Source organism: Alligator mississippiensis, chromosome 5 (assembly GCF_030867095.1).
Source record: "Alligator mississippiensis isolate rAllMis1 chromosome 5, rAllMis1, whole genome shotgun sequence".
Classification (NCBI taxonomy): Eukaryota; Metazoa; Chordata; order Crocodylia; family Alligatoridae; genus Alligator; species Alligator mississippiensis.
The window spans coordinates 182,759,873-182,783,498 of NC_081828.1; the positions used below are offsets into that span (position 1 = coordinate 182,759,873).

Sequence of the window (23,626 nt, forward strand, 5' to 3'; positions counted from 1 at the left end):
AAGGTATAAGGATTTGGTACCACCGGGTGAAGGGTCACCGTCGCCTTATTTACAGCCCTCAGGTCCTGCACAAAACGGTACTCGTTACTGTGGGGCTTCTGAACAGGCAAAATGGGGGTATTAAAGGACGATTGGCACTCCCGGAACAAGCCATGTTCGAGGAATCGCTTTATAAGCGGTTCCAAACCTTTCCAAGCTTCCAATTTTAATCGATACTGTGGTACCCTGGGTGGATTAACCCCAGATTTCAAGTCAACTCTGACGTGGGTGGCCAGCTTTGCTCTCCCTGGCTTTTCTCCCGCCCATACCCAGGGTACTACAGCGTCTTCTGCTTCGGGGGGAATTTTCCCTTCCTCCCCTATCTCTCGCAGAAGACACATTTGAGCCTTCCAGGCCTCTTCTGTTGGTATTTTCATGATAATCTTTTCATCTGAAAAGGTTAGTTGAGCCTGCAGCTTGCACAGCAAGTCCCTTCCAAACAAGGGCAGGGGACACTCGGGCATATACAGGAACTGGTGATATACTTTGTTTCCTTCCAATTTACACTCCATGGGGGGTACAAAAGGACGATGGGTCCGTTGACCTGTTGCTCCCACTATGGGGATCTTGGTTTTTGACAGGGGTCCTTTAAAATTTGTCACAACTGAATGAGTGGCTCCACTGTCCACTAAAAAATCAATGAGTTCTCCCCCCACTTGCATTCTAACCAGGGGCTCATCAGGGGAGACGGGAATCACTTCGATGTTTGCCTCCGGTCCCCGTCACTCTTGGTCAGAATCCTCTAGCATCATTACTCTCTCTTCTCCATCACGTTTCTTCTCCCCCCTTTGGGGGCACTAATTCTTCCAATGCCCAATCTGTTTGCAGATGGCGCACTGGTCAGCCCCCAATCTGGGGCCTTGTCCACATCCTCCCGGGGCATAACTGGCGCCTCCCCTCCCTCTACTTCCTCTATTTCCTCTCCCATGTCCTCTTCCCCTCTGGTCTACAATTGCTGCCGCCAATAATGACGCCTGCGCCTTCATTCTTTTGTCTTCCTTTTTCTCTTTAACCTGATCTCTGTTCGAGTATACCCTATAGGCGATCTCAATAACTTGGCTGATACCCATTCTGGCAGCCCCCTCTGCTTTCTGCAACTTTTTCCGGATATCTGGGGCCGACTGTCCTATAAACAGCGTATTAAACATCTTGGCATTTTCCTGCAATTCCGGATCCAAATCTGTCCACTGCTTCGCCGCCTCACACAACCTCCCATAGAAGCTAGACGGGTCTTCCTCTGGACCCTGACGCACCTCATACAATTTAGACAAATTTTTCTGCTTAGGAATGGCCTCCTGAAGGGCTGCCAACACCAGTTCTTGATACAGTTCCAGGCTCAGCAGTTCCCCCTGGGCATTGGGGTCCCAACCCGGATTTGTCTTGGGGCAGAGTTCATCTACAACACCATTTGGGTGGCGCTGTTGAGCCACCGCACGTGCCTTTTCTAAGACCAACCTCTTTTCTTCCAGAGTTAGAAGGGCGGCTAGTAAAGCCTGAATGTCCTGCCAATTTGGCTGGTGGGTAAGAAAAATGGTAGTAAACAGCTGCACCATTGCCTCGGGGTTCTGGCGGTACGGGCCTGTTGATCAGTTCCAGTTCCAGTTGATCAGGTCAGCCGTGCTGAACGGCACGTGAACAAAAACGGGCCTACCCTTGGGGCCCACTGCCTGATGCAAAGGAGCCTGAATTACTGGTTTGGCCGATCTTAAGTGGTCTGCTATTGGACTGAATGTCTCACTGCCCATAGCCCCTCCTACCGCCAAATCGCTTCTGCCTGCATCTGCTGAACCCGGGGACAGCACCCCAGGGCTACTGGGGGTAGTGGTAGATGATGAGCTAGGTGAGCTGGTCGAGAACCCATGACTAGCAATTGCGGGTGCCATGGAAGCCCCCTGTGGCGACGCATGGGGCACAGAAGGTAGCGGGGGAGCCATGGGAGCAGCCAGCAGCTGCGTATCCTCCTCCGGCTCCTCCAGACCCACGGCCTCAATTTTTCGCAAAGCCATTACTCCACTCCCCCCAGGTATCCCACAGGACCTCTGAGTAGTCCTATCTCCATACAAAGACATATATGCATCCACATAAAGCATTTCATCCCATTTCCCCTGGCTCCGACAAAACAATTGCAATTGCAAAACAGTGTTATAATCTAAAGACCCATTCTTCGGCCAGATCACACCATCCTCGAGTTTGTACTGTGGCCACCATTTATTGCAATATCGAATCATTCTCTTTTTCGTCATTGGGTTGCCTCCAAACTTTGACCAATTTTTCAAAATGCATCCCAGGGGACTGCAGGTCGGAATCCTGGACTGGTTATTCCCCATTTATTAAACAATGGACGGTGACTGCCGCTCAGCTTCAAAACCAAACTGATTAAAGGGAGTTCACGGGACTGCCACCCGATCTTACTCTCCTAGGGCGTCTACGCGGTCGGAACTTTTAAAGCCGCCTCTCTTACCCAACCTATCCGTAAATCAAAAGAGACACTCGCCAGTTCATTGAGACCTCCCTCGTCCCGTCGGATTAAGTTGTTCCTCCGAGCGTTGCGCTGTTGTGCCCCTCCACGGCTCCGTCAAACAACCAGGAGACGGTCAGACCTCCGACGAAAAGAGCCGGTGGCGCCTGGTCCTCGTGCCGTCCACAGCCGTTGCCGGAGCCAAGGAGGTGGACCGGGCAAGGCGGTCAATGGGGTCCCATCTGGGTCGCCAAATTGTTGTCCCCAAAGGACAGTGTGAGTTCGTGCCCGGTGCGCTTTTGCCAATAAACACACAGGGGTGGAGGATCCAACTTAATCTTTATTGTTTCAAGTCTGCACAGAGAGGGGTGCTTGGCAATCATTTGCAAAGCAAGCACCACCCCCTTTGGCTTGCTTCAGCCTTATATAGCTTTCTCCCACTTAACACACTGTACCGTTACTATTGGCTGCCTTCTCTTAGCCCATGCTCATATTACTTTAGCCACAGAACATGTCCGTACTTGTCTGGGCTTGCCTACATAGCATTTCTTTCCCAGCGGGCAAGCATTCCTTAACATACATATACCACACCCCTCCCAGCACCAGCAAGCTGCCTTAAGTATTCAATTAGATATAATTTGCAAAAGCTAGATATACCATAAAAAAGACTACATCACTGGGCGTGCAGGAAATCCTCAGGGTGGGAGGATCGTCACAGTCATAGGCGATGCTTAGGGGAGACGGGCGGGGTGGTGGGGGTACATGCCCCACCTGAGATTGGCTGCTGCCGAAGCCACCACTGGTTTCTGCTAGCAGCTGCTGCTTTCCACCCCCCCTGACACCACCACTGATGTCTGCAGGTGGTACCTGCTTGCCACCAATGCTGTTGCCTGCAAGTGGTACACCCCCCAAGCTTGGGAGGCACCAGTCATTCATGGTCACAGAGGTGATCCTTTGGCTCCAGGAGATTCCCACACCCCTGGGCAAGGGGGATTGCCCTGCAGTGATCCTCCAGCCCCAGGGGTTTCGCACACTCCCAGGGTGAGGGAATGGCAGTGGCAATCCTTCCATCCTGGGAGTTTGTCAGGAGGCATGCTGCAGGGAGCCAGCATCCACAGCTGAGAGACACTGGGTCCCAGAAACTGCAGGATGCTACCAGGGCACAGAATCTGCAGCTGCTGTGGCTGAAAGTCCCCAGCAGTTATTGAACTCCCAGCCCCAGCTAGGAAAGGTGCACCCCTGTGTTTGCAGGGGAGTGCAGGTTGCAGGGGAGACCCTGTTACTCTTGCTAATTACTACCTTTATAGCTGGTGCAGTAGCCATCAGCTATAAAGGTAGTACACATTTTCAAAGTCTAACTTTACAGCTTGTTTGAACTTTTTATTGTGTGATCACTACTTTGCATGTGCAGCTGGTCACAAGATAATTACACAATTAACTAGTTAATTGCAGAATACCTATAACATGTAAAGGGGGCCTTAGACACACAAATAATTGCAGAGCTTCGGCTCATGTAAATCTGTAGCCATTGACATCCTCAAGGTTTAGTTTGGTTTGTTTTTGTTGGATTTTTTTGAGCTGCTTGTTGAGCTGTTTGGATGTTAAAGTATTTTGATTTAACTATCAGTGGGCATGCCTACATGTGCATTAATGTGCCATAATTCTGCTATAAAAACAGGTACTAAACTTAATGACCCATAATTGGCGCTACTGTGCATTAGCACAGGTGCGCATTTTTTTGCTAATGTGCAGTAGGCTAATTCTACTGCTTATTAGCACAGCTTTTGCCGTGATGTGCTAATGCACAGTAGAATTAATCTACTGCACTTCTAGCATCTCATGTAGATGTTCCCACTATTTCTTAAATAGTTTGCTGGCTTGGGAAGCCTTGAATTCATTCCACTATACAGTAGCTGTTTTCCTTCCCTTGAGGTCTTTTTTTTTTTTTTTTTTTTGAAGCAACTTAAGTTAGGAATTGAAGTAGATGTCAAAATATGTTTTATGTCTTAATTCATTGAAATTCAATTTAATAAACTAGGGACCTTGTTGCACCTTCCACTGTGAGCCACACAAAAGTTGACTGGTGTTAGTGCTAGCACATTTCAAACCAACAGAAGCCTGGAGCCCTGCCCCCTGGACTTCCGCCTAGTGCCCCTTGGAATTCCCTGTTGTCCCCCACTTCCACCCCTGCCCAAACACCACTTACTTGTGACTGCCTGCAGCATTTATTCCAGGGGAGCATGCAGGGAAGGGTTAACCTACCTGCCCAGCTGCCTCCACTGCTGCTCTCTGGGCTCAGAAATTATCTAGTGGTCTTTTTGGTTTTCGGTTTTTTTAATCTGTTACTCCTTTATAAATTATTGTTTATAATTTGAGATTTATCAAAGAAATCCTGAGAAGTATCCTGACTACATAGTATATAAAAGGGTCTAATTCCTTGTCAGGTGCACATAGTAATAAATTAATTTCTTATGGTATAATTCACTTTAAATGTGCCAGCTAACACTACAAATTACTTTCTTTGCTCTGGAACTGGTATGTGACACTTGAGCTAACCTAAGTGTGTGTGGTGAGACTGAATGTTAATACCTTTTACATAATATGTCCATCTTGGGTGCACTTTATGGGTTGTTGAACATATTTTCAATGTGTCTTCCATAGTTTTGTTGTTTAGTCATTTTCCTGGTGTTGTTGGTGCATATTTTGCATAACACCAGGATAAATGTACAAGAACATTATGTGCTTAAATGAACAGTGAGATATAAAGATTTCCTGCTGCCTTCAACATTAAAGAAATGAGTATTTTCTTTCAGTAATCAAAGGAAGGCTCAGTTGGAGAACTACAATCAGTTTGTTCCTTTATCCAAACCCTGCATCTTTTTATGGCCAGGCAGCTCCAAACAGCCACACACACATGCACAAAAAGCATTTCCACTGTCTAAGAGAAACAAAGAGACTGTGCAGGAATTTTTGTAACATCTTGTAGGATAAGTGGGTTTCACTATGGCATGTGGAGGAGGATGGTGTCATAGATGGATGTGGAAAAGTGGTATTTATTTGTTAGATGTATATTCCAGGTAGTTTACAATAAAAGATAACAAAAAATCATAGAAACAAAATAAGATATTACAATAAAGTATAAACAACCCCCCTGCAACACCTAAATTTCAAAAGCAATCCACATCCCTTTCCACTCCCCTGCCTCTAACTCTAAGGAGCAGAAATGAAGTATGAATCACTGCAATTTACCTCCATGTAGATTGGATGCAACAGGTCCCACATTTTATTTTAGATCATGGTTTGTACTGTTACTGTGGAAATTAATATTTACCATACTATGCATGAAGATGAATCCTCCACATCAACACCTATATTGCTATCCCAAACCAAACCATATGATTTAGCACTAAAGACCACCGATTCTGTCATGATTCATTTGATTGACTTCCTGATGCAAGGAAGGAAAAGCTTAGCCCAGGGGTGGGCAAAATGCAGCCCGCAGGCCAGATGTGGCCCACCAGGCCATTCTATCCAGCCTGCAGGGCCCCTAAAAAATTTAGAAAATTAATATCCATCTGCCCTTGGCTGCCCGTCATGCAGCCCTTGATGGCTTCCCAAAACTCAGTAAGCGGCCCTATGCCTGAAATAATTGCCCACCCCTGGCTTAGCCCATACAGCAGTGGCTGCCCTATCCTTGCCCACTCCAGACTAGATTATACAGCTCTAACTTCTAGTGCTGCTTGAAGTCTACTTAGAAGGTCTGTGGGGCAGAGTTGTACTACTACCTAGCGCATCTACAGGTGATGGATACTGGAATGACCTTCAGGGAAAGTTAGCTTTGAATAAGCAAGGTTAACTCTGATATAAGCAGTCACGGATCAAACAGTGGCAGCATCACCAGGATGTGGTGAGAACAGCAGATGGCAATGATTTCCATCCTGAAAAGCCCCATATATCCTTTGATGATGCTGTGACATGGTGAGTACAGGTCGCCACTATTATAAGCCTGCCCCCAGCCATGGGACTGCAAGTCCTCAACGGCAGAACAGAAGGGAGAAATTGTTAGAATCTCAGTGACTGTGAAGGTGGATGAAGGCTGCAGTAGAACGAGATCTCCAGTTGTCTTTGTTTCCTTGCCATTGGATCAAGGTCCGGTTTTGTCAAGAGCTGTGTGAAAGCTGATGTGCAGTAATTTCTCCACAATAGAAGAAGTCACACACAGGTGTCTTCCATGACAACAGCTTTTCTAGGCCATTCCTCAAGCCCTTTTGCTACTAGCTAATGGTGACAGGAGCAGGATTGTGAAGTCTGGAAGCTCCTGGTCATGAACTGGCATGAAGGCAGCAGTTACAAGAAGGTCATCTAGCACTTGGATGAGACAGGAGTGCTATTCAGCAGCTGTATCTGTGACTGAGCAGCCCTCTTCAGGATCTGCTCTGCTCACCCCACATGGGAAGGGGGCTAGAAAAGGTGCTTTAAACAAAACCTGTCGAATACAGTATTCTGTATTTCTTTCTGACTGGATAATTGCATCCAGTGGGATCATCTTTACTGCAGTCAAAAATACCAACAAAGACACGCCATCATTTTCAGGATCTGGAACATCAGGACCTTCATGTGCAATGCTAATATTGAATGCCCAGAGCGCCACACTGCAATTGTGACCTGAAAACTCAGGCAACACAACATCAATGTAGTTGCACTGAGCAAGACCCGGCAAGCAGCAGATGGGGCAGCTCAAAGAACATGCAGGCAGCTATACCATCTTTTGGAAGGGTAAAGAGGAAGGAGAATGCCGACTTCACAGAGTTGGTTTTGCCATTAAGGATGAACTCATAAACTAACTCAGTGAGTTCCATATTGGAAACTGGCGGGGAGCCAATATGCTATGTCATAGATTCATAGATTCATAGATGTTAGGGTCGGAAGGGACCTCAATAGATCATCGAGTCCGACCCCCTGCATAGGCAGGAAAGAGTGCTGGGTCTAGGTGACCCCACCTAGATGCTTATCTAACCTCCTCTTGAAGACCCCCAGGGTAGGGGAGAGCACCACCTCCTTTGGGAGCCCGTTCCAGACCTTGGCCACTCGAACTGTGAATAAGTTCTTCCTAATGTCCAATCTAAATCTGCTCTCTGCTAGCTTGTGGCCATTATTTCTTGTAACCCCCGGGGGCGCCTTGGTGAATAAAAACTCACCAATTCCCTTCTGTGCCCCCGTGATGAATTTATAGGCAGCCACAAGGTCGCCTCTCAACCTTCTCTTGCGGAGGCTGAAAAGGTCCAGGTTCTCTAGTCTCTCCTCGTAGGGCTTGGTCTGCAGGCCCTTAACCATACGATCTGCAGGCCCTTAACCATACAAACCATGTCATCAGTGCATATGCCCTGACTCTTGATGCTGCCGATGGAAATCGAGAAGGAATTCTACACCAGCTTGACCAAGTCGTTTCTGACATTACAATGGGAGACAGACTTATTCTTCTTGGTGATTTCAATGCCAGAGTTGGAAGGGACTCTAACCTCTGGAACACAATCATCAGCAAGGAGGAAGTAGAAAAGGTCAACTCCAGTGGCGTCCTTCCCTTGACTGAATGCACAGAACGTGGACTTACCATCACTAATACTCTGTTCTGCCAGAAAAACAGGCACAAGACATCATGGCAACACCCATGCTCTAATCACCCATGATGTCCATGGACAATGTACAGGAGAAATTTGAAGTTGTTGGAGAAGTACCATCAATGTTGCCTGCAGAAGATCTTCCAAATCCAGTGGGAAGACAGATGCACCCACATTAGCTTCCTCCTGCCAGCAAACTCCATGAGTATTGAGGTGATGATCATTTGACATTAATTTCATTGGGCCAGCCATGTCATCTTGATAGCAGACTCCAGACTCCTGAAGCAAGTTGTATTCTCCCAGCTCAGCCAAGATGTACTCTCAAGAGAAGCGCCGAGAAAGCACTTTAGGGATGTCCTTAAGGTCAACTTAAAAAAAAAATACAACATCAATATCAGCTCTTGGGAGACTATTGCCCAGGACCACCCCAAATGAAGGAAGAGTATGCTGCAGGGATCTTGGTACTTTGAAACCCCTCAACAACAACAGGAGATAGAAAAGCAGGAGCAGCAGAAACAGCATGTCATGGACCAAATCAAGAATCCAGTGGCACCCACCCCACACAGAAACACATCTGAGCTGCGGTAGAGTCTGTCAATCCCAGATAGACCTCATCAGCCATCTTTGGACACACAGATAAGACAATCATGAAAGACAATCATCTTTAACTGCAAAAGATTGCCGAAGAAGAAGACTTGGAAGGTCCCCTTGGTAGAAAAACAGATGCCCGCCTCCGGAATTAGACAAGCCATTTGATATGTGTTCAGGTTTATGCACTGGATTTTTATTCATTTCTGGTGCTTAATGTGAATGCATATCTAGGAGTAAGTCTAACTGAATATTCTGTCAGAGTGGTTAAAATTGACTGTGAGACTTTGTGCTGTTCAGTTCTGAGAGCTGATCACCCCAGAATGGGGACAAGATGTTTGAGGGTTTCCATCTTTGAAATCTGCTGTCTTCCTCAGTTTCACTGTCCATGAAATGGGGGTAAAATTAAGAGCTGAGCAAACAAAGGCAATTCCATTTCAGGGAGGCAAATATTTTTTAAAATCCTTTGCAAAAAGGGATGAAGTCCCAGCTTCAGGGCAAATCATGAAGTGAGTTCTTCTGGAAGTACTGATTCTGGAAGCCCAGAGTCAATTAGGCAGTGCCAGGCAGGTTGTTAGAAGAGCCAGGTAGATTTATTGACAGGGAACAAGGTAGGTTTCTGTTGATAACTCACTTGGTTTCCAAGCAAACATCACTGTATTTGGACAGCCTCCATGGATTTTTTCACTATTGAAAAATTGATAAATTTTGACAGACAACTCCTTATCAGAATGTATTAAATCTCCAACAGTAAACCTTACATGCCTCCTGCTCCAATTGGAAGAAGTATTAGCACTACTTAGAAGGTTTTGTTGTCAATGCATTTTACAAACATTGACCAACGTTTTCAGGTTTGGTGCCCTAGTGGGTTACATCTATAAACAACAGCCTGTTTTTCAGAAGTCCTAAGCATCAAAAATTCACATTGAAACAAATGGAAGTTTTTGGGTGGTGAATGTGTTTCTGAAAAACAAGCGTCTTTTACACAGATGATTTAGTATAGTTTTAATGCCTAACTTCAGGCACTTCAGTGTGAAAAAATGTGGTTATTAAGTATAATAATAGTCAGCATTGCAATAATTTGCCAGTAGGGAATCAATGGAGATTGTGTAGAAACACTGGGAGATTGGCATGTTAACCAGGAGACCATAATTCTGCAAACATTGTTTTGCTTATACACATAGGGCTTGGGTTGTATAGGAAGGTATTAGGAATGTCTCTGCATGTTAACAGTTCACAAAGCCATCAAGGTGGGAAAGTGGTGAGTACCACCTTCAGAGAACACAATTGTGGGCGGAATGTTCTTGCTGAAGATGTGTTGGTTTCACTAGATTGCCACTGACAGTAGCAAATAACAGCTGCTGCCAATCTTCTCATCTCTGGTGGGAGCCCCACGCTGATCTACCACATTTTTGACATTTGTTAGAATTAATTGCTAGCTATTATTTGTATAACTCTAATTTTCTACTTATCTACAGCTGAAGTTCAGAGTGAAATTGAACGGATATTTGAATTAGCAAGGACGTTGCAGCTGGTAGTACTTGATGCCGATACCATTAATCACCCAGCTCAACTTAGTAAAACCTCTCTGGCTCCCATTATAGTCTACGTAAAGATTTCATCTCCCAAGGTAAATATTTTACTGATGTTAGTTGTGTTGTGGTCCATCCATTCTTTGAAATTAGCCATGGGTACAAAAAGCACATGTTCTCATTAGAACCCAAAAAGGTTGGTTCCTTGAAATTTTGAAGGACAAGACTCTGGGTGCAGAAATAACATTATTGAAAGGATATTAAGAGTTACAAAAGCACTTTTGCAAATTAAAGATAGCTGTAGTTCCAATGTTGAAGGGCAAACTGAAGCCCTCTTGATTGTTTATTACTACATATATAATATTATTTTACAGAGTCCCTAAAGTTTCTTAACTATGAAGATGAGATCCTTACCCCAAAACCAAGGAGACAGTATAAAAATGAAGGGTATCAGCATAAAGAACAGCAGAATAAGTGGTGAAGTTTAGCAGTCCCTGTGTTCTGTTCTGTAATTTTTGTATAGTTTTTTTTTTTTTTTTAATTTGGGGTCATTTAATTTGCCATTTCACTGTCTAAGGCTGCTGTGGGCTTCTCCAGGAAAATGCATTCTTAGAAGACTTGTGAAGGAGGTGGAGATGGTAGAAGCACAGTAAATTGGGTCTATGGGGGCATTCTTGGCATAGATTGTCTCAATTTAGGGGATTGTGGGGAAAATAGCTCAAATATAATTATCAAAGGAGGAAGACATGAAAGGGTAGGTTGTGCTGGAAAAATGGAGTTAAGAAGACCTCCCTTCTAAACTCCATTTTTCCAGCAAAGGAATGAGAGCAGAAAGGGAGACAGGATCAAGGTTGTTTTGGGGGAGAGAAAGCAAGGAAAAGGCTTTTGAAGCTCCTGAAATAGCATTAGGTGTGTTAACATTCAAAATTGTACAATTTGAGGTTTTCAAGTGTTCTATCTGAAAATCGTTCGAACACATTGGACCTGATCCTACTCACATTCCTGCCACTGATGAATCTCCCGTTGAATGAATGGAAGCAGGATCAAACCCATTATCTAACTTTTTGCCTCTGAATTCTTTCTTTTTCACCACCTATTTTCACAAGTCTCTTATTTTCCACAGGTTTTACAGAGGCTAATAAAATCTCGAGGGAAATCTCAGGCTAAACACCTTAATGTTCAAATGGTGGCAGCTGACAAACTCGCTCAATGTCCTCCAGTGAGTTACTGTTGATTTATAATTCACTCATGTGGAAAGGCAGAAGAATCCTGTTTAAAGGGACTGTTCTATACTTTGTTTTGAAGCAAGGTGTTAATTTTGTAGCATTTATTAGTGTTTGTCACCTTCTGGGCACATTTCACTTGTAATTTTGCACAAAGCCCTCCTGAGATCTGTGGATTGTGCGTGGCATAAAGGTAACATATATCTCTTCCATCAATACAATTGGCTCTGAGATATGAAAGTATTGAACCACCAGCATTTTTATATGACTGATGGCTGAGAAATGAAATTATTTGTATATTTTTTTCTAGCTAATTCATCTAAACTGAACTGACCAAATGTCAGCGCTGTCTAAAACAAGTCAGTGGTCCATACAAATGGGGATGCATCATTGGAATTGGCTTTTCTTGTCATCCTTCTTAATAATTTCTACAAGGATGCATAAGGTGTAATGTAACTGAGATGAAAGTTCTCCTGAGTTATGCAAACACTTTCAATTTCTCCATCTTGAAAGGGTAAATGGTGATTCCTTAACTATTCACAAAATAATAATTATTTCCTGTATACCACTGTACAAGTGTGCTGAACAGAGACCTAGAAAGACAAGGTCGTTACCCCGAGAAGCTAAGAATCGAGTCCAGTGCCTGATGAAGCCAGTAAAACTCTTTCCACAGATGGGTTCAAATTATAAAGAAGATTAGCTAGCTTATGTCTGTACACCACTGAAGTGAAAAATCATTCTAGAAGTGGTACATAGTTTTACTTCTGTTTCTTGTTGTTAGTTTTGTCTCAAATGATTTTAGATATGGGAATTCCATAACTTTCCCTAGTAGTCTTTCATTTTCTTCTGTATTTTTAAGAAGAATGTTGCTACTAATTTAACTTCTATTTCCTTATGTTCTATATGTTATTTTACTTTCACTGATTACTTGTACTTCATCAAGTGGTGATTATTGGAAATTACTTTAAGAAGTATCATATTGGTCATAGCTGTTGGTGGTAGGTTTTTTCAAGCCCACTGTTTCAGAGGGGAGGAGAAAGACGGAGTTCTGCTACAATGGGACCTTAGTATTTGGTAGAATGTTACTATAGTTCACTTGATATGTTAGAAAATGTTTTTTCAAGTGTGTCTGTTATCAATATCTGCTCTAGTTTATTTTGGCTGAGAAAGTGGTTGTTCTCATTATGTCTCCTTTAACAGGAAATGTTTGATGTAATTCTGGATGAGAACCAACTTGAAGATGCCTGTGAGCACCTGGCTGACTATCTGGAAGCCTATTGGAAGGCCACACATCCTCCCAGCAGCAGTCCTCCCAACCAACTCCTCACTCGCACGCTTGCAACAGCCACCCTTCCTGTCAGCCCAGGTCCAAATGCTAATTCACAGGTACAGGTTTTTTTTATTTCCCTCCCTTGCTAAGTTTCTGGAAACTGAGAGAGGTATCAGGGCACAGAGTGGGTAACAAAAATGTGCTAAACATTTAGTTGAAAACACAAGAACTAGGAAAAGTATTTGCCCTTCTTAATGTTCACCAGTGAAGATGGACACATGATTGTTATCTTCATGGTATTCACAGTAGTATTTCTTTACTTACTTGCTGACCAGCAAGACGTTTTTTGGATCGCAAAGGCTGAAACAGCCTGATTGGAAACACCTGGTACTGTAGAAGATAAGGCAGGTAGTATCTTGTAGACTAATGCACAGACTACAGCCTACTTCATCATGTACTGTGAATGGATGTGAAATGGAATACTTCTGATTCCATCGGGCCCAGAACAACCCAACCTCTGCTGTAGTAACACAATTACCAGCCATTAGCACTTCTGTAAGTCCCCATATATGATTCAACTGTAGGTATAATATGGGGTTAACAGCCTCTGATAACTTTTCAAGGGAGCTTCAGAGCTGGCCCTGCCACAGTAGATAGATGGAACTGCCCAGCATGCCTTTATTTCCAGGAGGGGCATGGTGGGCAGACTGGGAAGCAGCTTCAGCAGGAGCCCCTCTGTTGCAGCCTTTCCCAGACTATCCAGCATGAACCCTCTTGAAAACAGAGGCATTGGGGACAGTTCTTCGAGGTCACAGCTGGGCAATGGGTACAAAAGCTGCATGCACTGACCATGGGGAGGGCACTGGAATGGAAGTATGGGGATGCCAGTGACAGCGGCAGGGCGTGTGCTCAGCAGGGCCTCATGCAGAGGCTGTTAGCTGGCAGGCAGGTGGGCTGCTGGGCCAAGATTCTCCTCCAAGCCTGGCTCCTCCTCCCCATTGCTACTTTGTTAACCCCTTCACAGCCACAGACACATTAAAGCTTTTATAGCCACAATCTACATACAGATCACTGGCACCTGAGAGAGGGCTAACAGAGAAAAGGGTAAGGGTGACAAGGGGAGCTGTGTCTTGGATCCCCACTGCAAGCCTTCAGCCTTGGGGTAAACCCACGCTGTGGTAGGTAAGACTCTGCTGGTCCCCCCGTTCTCTTTCTGCTCTCAGCTCAACTGCCTCCGCCCCCCTCCCCCCCCCCCCTTGTCTATGGCACAGAAATAACCAGTCATGCTTCAGGACCACAGATCTCAATTGGGGTGTTGCCAAATTCAGAAAACTTAAGGGAAGGATTTCTCAAGTCTAAAAATGTTGAAAACTACTGCCTTAATCCAAAAGCCATGCCTGAGAAACTGTATTATGCGGGAATTCAACAGTAATTGAAAGGGTGGAGGGGCAAAGCCATCACTACTGACACAGGCTTGTAAAGGAGTCACTTTATAATGACTACATTACTGTAGTCTTAAGGCTTGTCCATGGTTCCTGTATTCTCTTATCCACTGGCCATTGCCCTACAGAATATATACGTCACTCACGTTAACCTCTTTATACTCTGGAGTACCGCTGCATGCCAGGCGGAGAGAATTCGAGAAGCAATATGGTCTAACAGCTGGGATACTGGGTTGGTATTAAGAAACATGGATTTTATGGCTATCTTTGTCACTAATTTGCTACATGATTTTGAGTATATTACTTCAGTACTATGCTCCCCATCCTGTGTCCATTTGGTATAATTAAACTGTAAATTTTTGAGGGCAGGGATGTTCTTTTCCCCTGTGCTGCATTTAGCACAACAGGACTCCTATTTTGATAGAGGTTTTAGATGCTGTGCAACAGAAATATGTGGCATCCTAAAATCCTGCCAAGTGAAATTACTCTAGTTACAAATTTGTCCCAACGGAAATAACTAATTGTTCCATCCCAGTTTCTAAGATACACTTAAGATCAGAGTCCATCACTAGTCTGAGAGAAACAGCTTCTTTAGAAAAATGAATATCCCTATTTACATTTTGAACTGCTGAGGCATTTTGTTTTATGTGGATCTTAGAAAAAAATACTTAATTTAAAAGATTTTTTTTCCTGCAGAATTAGAGTTGGCAAGTTCTTTCTGAAAGGAAAATCACTTTAGTGTAGTCTGCAGGGTCCTTATTTCTTCCATAAGCAATCTGAGAAAAAGAGCATATGCCTCACTTTGCTATTATCTTTGATTGTCTCAGGCTCAAACATAAAGCTTAAACATACTCTGAAATAATCATAATCTGGAAGAGCAATCTAAGTGTGAAGTTAAAGTACAGTTGTGTATAATAAATATGCTAGATCTAGTTATTGTTTTGCTCAAGTGGAGTTTTTTTATGTCCTTGAGTATGGATTTATATATTTTACCATTAGTGCATGTTGATTTTAACCATATTTGTCACAGGGACCATGATGTTTTTATGCTGTAATCTCTTACCAATTCACAGGTTTTTATTTAACATTAAAATTGGCATATTTATAGTTCAGTTTTGTTTGATGGTTTGTTAATCCTGAAATGCTGAGCAAAGGTGGGTCCATTTGAAATCTAGTACCTTATCCTTTTGTTTCATTTTATGAGGATACTTTTTCAGCAGATGGGACAAAGATGTATCCTCCCAATCTGAGTAAAAAGGAATGGAATCGACTTGCTTTCCACCTCCAGATCTGATTCCACCTTTATAGTTTGGGCTCTGCAACAAATCCTAGACTAGGGGTATATTAACACTACCTCCAAAATGAGATGGGGCATGCTGCTAAGAAATAAGCCTCATCCACTTGTAGTCAGGTGACATGCCTGGTCTTGCTGAGAAGGAAATGCAGACTTAAAAGGCCCTGTTGTCTTTATCCTTCCTTGATTCAGCTCAGATATAATACAGGTGCACTGATACATCGATCCATTATTGGATCGGCACTGATATAAAGAAAATGGACTGTATCGAAAATCAGCTTTTCTTGCCTAACACGGCTGATAATGTGGCCGACAAATACCCCGTGCATGCGTGCAGCCATGGTGTGGTACATAGGCGGGGAGGAGCACAGTCCGGCAGCATGGAGAGCTGCATGCAGCTGGTAAGTCTGTTGTGGTGGAAGGGGAGGGGGCAAGGAAGGGATGGGGATGCAGATCAAGGCCTCTGCAGTGAGGGAGGGAGTGGGGCTGGGACAGGCACTGCCCAACTAGGGTGGGGCAGGGTGTGGGATGGAGCTGTGGCTTGTCCAGGGGCTGTAGGGAGGGGGGCTGGCTCCTGCTGCTTGCATCCTGGGAGGTCTTGAGAGGGGGGCGCCCCCAGATCTGCGTGGGGCAGGGCAGGCTGCAGCACTGGGGCCAGGGCTGTGCTGGGCTGTGCTTGGAGCAGGTGGCAGTGGAACCAGGAGGGGGGCTACAGAGTGGGGACTGCAGCCACCCCAAAATTCACTGTAGCCCCCCAAGCCTTCCCTCCCAGTGCTGCTAGTCACCCTGCCCTCAGCACAGCCCAACCCAGCCCCCACCAGGAAGAGCCCAGTGCTGCAGCCTGCTCCACCCAGCCCCGCACAGATCTAGGGACACACCCTCCCCTCCATGCCCTCCTGGGGTGTGTGCAAGGCAGGAGCTGCCACCCCCCCCCCCCCCCGGTGCCACCCAGATGAGCTGTGCCTCTGTCCGACACTCCACTTCAGCTGGGGGCTGCACCTACCCCAGCCCCACTCACTGCCTCACTGCAGGGGTCTCAATCTGCCCCCCTGCTTGCCTCCCCCTTCCCTTTCCACCACAACAGACTTTAAGGTGCCAGGCTACGTATCAGAAATCAGATCAGTATTGGCTGATACGCTTCTTTAAAAATCAGCTATCGGTATTGGCCCCAAAAATCTTTTTCAGTGCACCCCTAATAATAGAATTGCTGTTTCTTTGACAGTACAGCACAAACTCTGTGAAAAGGGCTGATCTCATAATGTTTCCATGTTAGAACACTTATGATTTAATTGCATAACAGTCTACATGTTTGGTGGTATGTTATGATTAAGTTTTGTAATAGTGTACACGTCCAGAGGCATATTTCCATTTAAATGACATTTTACATAGCAAACTAAAACATATCCCATGTATTTTAGTTTTCTATGTAACAAATTACAGTGATATGCCTCATGTGTACAAAGGCCATATCCAGAGAAGGTGGCAGGGATGGTGCATGGGGTGCTAGAAGCCCAGGCGTGCTCAGAGAAGCTCGGGCTTGGTGGGCTTCCAGTGCCCCGTGCACCATCCCTGCCACCTTGTCTGGCTGCCAGCACACCCAGAACCCTCCTGCCATGTTCCTGAGGCAGTCAGCCTGTTCCCAGGTGGTCCTGGGTGGTGAAAAGGTGGCAGGGATGGTGCGTGGGGCACTGGAAGCTTGCCAAGCCCAAGCTTCCCCGAGCACACCTAGGCTTCCAGTGCCCCATGCACCATTAGTTCTGGCAGGTGCTGCCTGCAAGCTGGGGCTGCATCCATGCAGCTAGCACCCCACCCAAGGGGCACCGCCACCACAGAGGGAAGCAACGTCCCCTCCCCGCAGTTCAGGGGCTGTGCGACCTGGTGGCAGCTCCAGGCAGGCTCCACTGTGGGGGGGGAAAAAAAAAAGCTGTGAGGGGCCAGATTCCTCCCCCACCCTGGAGCCTGCCTGCATCTCCCATGGCCAGGGAGTGAACTGCCAGCATGTCACACAGCCCCTGAGCTGCAGTGACCCCTGTGCTTCCCTCTGGCGGCAGCACCCAATTGCTGGCCCCCTTCCTGTGTGGTCCTGGGGAATGCTGCCACCATGGATGGAAGCCCTGGGGCCCCCCACAGCTCAGGGCAGCTCACCCCCTGGCTGCAGGAGAGGCAGGCAGGCTCCAGGAAGATGAAAAAAAAGGATCAGGCCCCTCATCGCTTCCCCTCTGCCCCCCCCCCTCAGTTGGCAGAGCCTGCCCACTCTGCGGGGGGTGGGGGGCATGGTTCATTCTAGCTCTGACTTGCCTGCTTATCTGTTTGAAATGCCTCAGGATCTTCTATAATAATAACATGCTTATTCTGTCTGTCCGGAGCACTCTGATTGATTGGTTGTTTCATTAAGTATTGTGATTGGCTGCCGAAACAATCAATTAGAGTGCTTCGGACAGACAGAATACGCCTATTACTATCATAGACTGGAGAAAGAGGAATGATTTTGCTTTGTTCCCTAGTCAAAGCAACAAAAAAAAATGAGCTTGAAAAACCGCATTATTTTCTTCAGGGCAGCTAAGTAGTTCTGCATATGAACTACGGGGAGTCTTGGCTTCCAGGGTCCACGGATCTATGGCCAACTCTACCATGCGCATTACTTAAGAGGTCCTGGAGTCCCAGTCAGGACCCCAGGGTGTCCATGCTATCTGTTACCATGCTTGGAGTCTGGAAGCCTTAGTTCCTAGGCATAAAGGCTCTTAGCTCAACCTGATTCCAAAAACTTCTAAGCTCCTGGTTACTCTGGGAGGCTAAAAGACCAGGAGTTATGGCTGAACCCAGAGCCCTGAGGTTTTTCCGAATTTTCACAACGAACTGTTTTGATTATTCCTATTTTGTTTTCAGATTTCCCCCTCTACAGGACATTTCTGTGCTTCTATTTTTGTTCCAAAAGTCAATTCTTTTTTTCAGAATTTTGGAATTCCTCAGAACAGAGTATCTGATTTTTGACCAAGTGTAACCTCAGGTTAATGTACTTCTCCACCCTTTTCCATTACAGATGATACAAAATTAAATCATGTCCTAGCCACAGGTGGTATGGATTATTCTTTTGGCAGAAACTTTTTTTTTTAATTCTAAAATTGAATTCTAACAATCTCTTTAGCGATAATTTGGGAACAAATGGAGATTAACATACTGGAACCCCAACATGGAGATAACTAATCGTAACTGTTCATTTTGCAGTGATTTCCAAGCCTTAGGCTGTGGAAGATTAGTTTGACTTTACTTGGTAATTTTAGTTCAATCTTTAGATAGCGGCACCATTAGGAGATTCATAGATTCATAGATGTTAAGGTCGGAAGGGACCTCAATAGATCATCGAGTCCGACCCCCTGCATAGGCAGGAAAGAGTGCTGTGTTTAGATGACGCCACCTAGATGCCTATGTAACTTCTTCTTGAAGACCCCCAGGGTAGGGGAGAGCACCACCTCCCTTGGGAGCCCATTCCAGACCTTGGCCACTTGAACTGTGAAGAAGTTCTGTGAAGAGATTGTTTAGCTGATAATATGATTGCTCCCCCTGCTTTCCTTGGCAATGATCAGCATTCCTGAATGATTGAATAGTGACATACAAGTCTGTTTTACCACAATGAGAAGGAATTATTATTCAGAATAACACAGGTGCAATGATATTTTTGGTATTCTAATGCAATTTTAATTAATACCAGATTAAGTCTTTACTTGTATTCTTAAAAAAAACAGACCAAAATCCAGTCTACCTCTTTTCACCCATTGATCCTTCTCTGTTGTCTTTTAAAGACCCTGTCCAGAACTATGTGTCCTCAAATAAGTTTCTGCACTAAATATTTCTGGCCTCTTAGGATGTGATGTATCCTCTGTGTTTTCTGCAACCTCCATGTTATGTCTGAGTTGTGCTGGCAGATGTTAATTGGAATGTGCAGGAACCTGATGTTGATCCATTACTTATGGCTTCCCCATCCTAATTGTGACAGAATGGCACACTTGCAGTAAAATACATTTTCTTTAAAAGTTTAAATTTAATGTTTTCCTGATTTGATTCAGAATGCTTTCTTGCATACTTAGGCTGCTTGCACATGTCACGGGGGTTTAATTTGGTTTAGTTCTTCCTAAATAGAAACGGTGGGTTTTTAAAAACACTGCTTCAATTTAGGGAGAATTAAACCAAACTGAATCCCCGTGGTGTATACACAAGGTTGGGGTGAGCTGCTGGCAGGCTGAGCAGTCCCTGAGCTGTGCAGGAGCCCCCCAGGTGGCACCCAGCCGGGGTGGTCCCAAGGGGCACCGCAGCCATGGAGGGAAGCACCAGGTCCCTGCACAGCTCAGGCAGGCAGGCTCTGGGAAGAAAAAAAAATAGGTCCAGCTTGCCGCTTTTTTTTCTGCAGTGGAGCCTGCCTGCATGGGTTGCTGCCAGTTCCCACAGCTCCTGAGCTGCACGGGGCTCAACAAGCCTTGAGCACATCAGCTTCCAGTGCCCCATGCACTGTGGCACTTTGTTAGGTAGCAAACTAAAGCACTTCATAGGTGTTTTATCTTGCTATATACCAAAATCATTTAAAGCAGAATACACCACTGAGCATGCAGACAGCAACACCATTAAAGGGCATTTAAGTCGCTTTAAAGGCCAGTTTTGTGGCGTGTACACCGGCCCTTAAATTCTTAACTTTTCCTATGTACTTTCTCATTTAATTTTGTAATAAGGATATGTCTTTACATCTGTACTCGATGCATATGAACTTACTGCCTGTTGTGACACTAACTAGGGCTCTCAAGGAGACCAGAGGAATGACCATTCAGCCCTTGAAAGAACCAGTTCACAAGTAGAAGAGGAAGCACGGGTTGAACCCACCAAGAAATTGCAACATCGTTCTTCTTCCTCAGCACAGCATCATAACCATCGTAGTAGTGTCAGTCGAGGCCTGTCTAGACAAGAAACGTTTGACTCAGAAACACAAGAGAGCAGAGATTCAGCTTATGTAGAGCCAAAGGAGGACTACTCACATGAGCATGGTGATCACTATGATTCTCACAGGGATCACAATCATAGAGATGAATCACATGGGAGCAGCGATCACAGACACAGGGAATCAAGACATCGCTCAAGGGAAAGGGACCGAGAGCAGGACCACAATGAATGCAACAAACAGCGTAGTCGTCATAAATCAAGGGACCAATATTGTGACAAGGATGGGGAAGTGGTATCTAAAAAACGTAATGACACGGGAGAATGGAACAGGGATGTTTACATCCGTCAGTAACTTTTGCCTCTGGCAGTCTGGTGTTTCTTTGAAGTCTTGTATAACAACACCCCTTGAAAATATCTTTGGGTTCTTCATCGCAGAACATATGGTATCCTTCTGTATGCTGATTTGTATTGCTGTTGCTTGCATAGCAATAGCATGAAATAGAATATCCATATACTTTTTTTTGTTTGGTTTTTTTTGTTAGTGCTATTACAAATTGGCATAGTACAACTGCAGGGGTCCTGATGGTGTACTGTGCATTTTTTTTCCAAGCTGTTTTTGGTAGCTGCCACTTGAACAATATCTGTTGCCATCAAGGTGTTGTTAGTGTTTTAAAACAAGGTACAGTTGATGTTTAATAACTTCCCGTGTATTCAGCAAGCCAGAATCAGCACATACAAAACTAAAACTGTCGTCTATTCTGATTTTTAAGTTGTATGCACTTGATTTGCATATTAATTTAAGAGCCACTGTCTGTTGCTTGTACCTCTAGTGGACTCCATTCGGGGACAGAATTCAGTCTTGCCTTACACACAGGGGATCATAAAGTCAAAATCTATTTTCTATGTATTGGTACTGTGTACTGTATATACAGTTTATAAATGTTATTTCTGAAAACACCTTCTTACTATATAAGTTTGACCACACTGTTTTAAGAGTCCTAATGCCAAGCCAGCAGATTTTCTTTTGAATTACTGGCAACTGGAACTAGCCTCATTCAGGAAATTTGTAACAGTGTTTGATCTAGACACCTTTTCATCTGTAGCATAAAGCTGATAATTACTGTAAATGTGAATGGATGCTTGAGATAAAAGGTTCAGTTCTTATATTTTTTGTTGTCCTTACAGACTTTAAATTTAAAATTTATGGTCAAGATAGAAAACCTAGCACTATAAATTGTTCTTCTCTATGTAATTCTCACACATTGCAATGGGCACAGTCTAATTTTTGCCTCATTGTCAAAAAGGCAGAGCATACATGACTAGGAATGGCAAAAAGAGAGAATGCATTTGTATATGAGGGAACAGAAGTTTAGAATGTAGACGAGAATCTATTGAACAAAATATAGATTACTCAAAATCCCAGCAAGTGAGTTTCTTTATTTTATCTCTTAATTTAACTTTAAGATCCCAATTCACATGAGTGAAGGAGCATGAGGAAGTTTACTGCTGCAGGTAATTGGGAAAGCATAAATCTGCTGGCTCTTTGTTGAGACTCCAGGAGAGTAAAACACAGGCAAATGTTACTGTGAGTGTTTCACTGGAAATGTAAAATCTTTGTGTTTTAGAGTATTTGTTTTAGTAAGAAAAAGTTTACACAGCTTGTGGAGAGTTATTTTGTTGGAAAATAAATTTTTGTAGCTTCTCCACTTTTTCTATACTTGCCAATTCCTCTGCATTCCCACTGCCATCAATTCTTTCCTTTTCCTTCATGTAATCCCTTGTGGTGCCTGTAAGCACCTAGAAAAATTATTGTTTCCTGACCAAAAGTTCTGTCTTCTATGCGCTAGCTAAAGAAGAATGGAGCTGGGTTTGTTGAGCACCTGATGTACTGGTAAGTGAAATGAAATGCGTTACTTTTTTGGCTATAGGTTTGCTTCTGCCTAATTTATAAATTATTCTGAGTCACAGATAGTGATATCATTTTAATTATTAATTACAGTTTGTGTTTGTAAGTGGCACCTTATGCAAGTAACAGAGTTGGGAAAACACTATATGATAAGTATATATGTGTGTTTCCTGGCAAATAGTTGCTACCAGAATTGCCTGACTTCAAGGATCATTCCAGCAAAAGGAAATAGATGACATTCATTTTTTTCCCACTCTCTTATTTCAGGGTCTAGGCAACTATATTTCCACACTTTTGGAGAAGTTTCTCTCTCCCCACTTAAAGAAAGTCTTGAAGCATTTTTTATAAATATCCAGAGGGAAATTCTGCTGCCAGATATCTCAGCATAACTCCTAGTGTACTTACAGGTGGTTATCCACTGTTTGGCTCAAAGCATGTGCTGTGGAAAACACCAATGAAAAGGATCTCTTCCTACAAAAAATGATATGCTTAATTAAAATTGTATGCTTAATTAACTCCTTTCTAGAAAAAAGAAGCTAGGTAAGGAGACCTACTATACCATTAAATGCATTATTTTTGCTATAAAAATTAAGGCTTTATGATCCATTAGTTTTAGTTTCCAAGTATGTCTACTGTTTGGAGCATTTCTTATCAATTTTAAACTGAGAAAGGTTGCTATAGTCCCTTCTCTTCTATGCATCTACTTTAGCTATTTTACTAGCTTCAGAACATTAAGGTTATTGAACTGAGAATGGTAATTCTCAAATCTACTGCAACTCTTATGCCACTTATTTCCTCCAGAGAATCTATCTATGTATTCCACAGTTGGCCATCTGAACCTGGCTTTTTAATTTTATCTTCAGTCCATGAAGGTTTTTGTCCAACTGAAAATAGTGTGTAAGGAATATCTGGAAGAATTTCAAGTTTTTGAGCAACTATAAATGGAAACTGGACAGTGCATACCATATAAAGAGATGAATAAATCAGGATACAAAAAGCATAATCCTAACTCTGGCAATGTGGGTTATCTGTTGGTTCCTGGAATGTACACGCTTTTCACAAAGGGAAGCATTTGCCTGAAACCGGCTCAGTGACAGCATAACATTTTGTGCAGTGCAACTCTATGCAAGCTCTATACTTTGAATGTATTCTTAGTTAAACAGTATTCTTTGGCTTAGCAATTTAATCATGTTTTTTATAAACCCACCCCTGTCATTTCCCTCCTCCCTCCATAGCTGTTATAAAAGCAAGACTCTGACTGTAGCAGTGCCTTCTGCTATACATTTTCCATAACACCGTACAATCCAATCTGCTTTCTGTCCACTATTGT

General features: G+C 44.0%; 1 protein-coding gene across 7 annotated transcripts in view; it reads left to right on the plus strand.

Annotated features, from left to right (window-relative positions):
• The window catches only part of CACNB2 (calcium voltage-gated channel auxiliary subunit beta 2), a 446,893-nt gene extending 424,797 nt beyond the window's left edge, over positions 1 to 22,096 (plus strand). For all 7 annotated transcript variants that reach the window (XM_059729059.1, XM_006271434.4, XM_006271433.4 and 4 more), the window contains 4 exons: positions 10,182 to 10,333; positions 11,359 to 11,454; positions 12,659 to 12,844; positions 20,248 to 22,096. In XM_059729059.1, the coding sequence (XP_059585042.1) occupies positions 10,182 to 10,333; positions 11,359 to 11,454; positions 12,659 to 12,844; positions 20,248 to 20,742 (929 nt within the window). In that variant the 3' untranslated portion in view covers positions 20,743 to 22,096. The remainder of the gene's footprint in view (positions 1 to 10,181; positions 10,334 to 11,358; positions 11,455 to 12,658; positions 12,845 to 20,247) is intronic.
• The last annotated feature ends 1,530 nt before the right edge of the window (positions 22,097 to 23,626 follow it).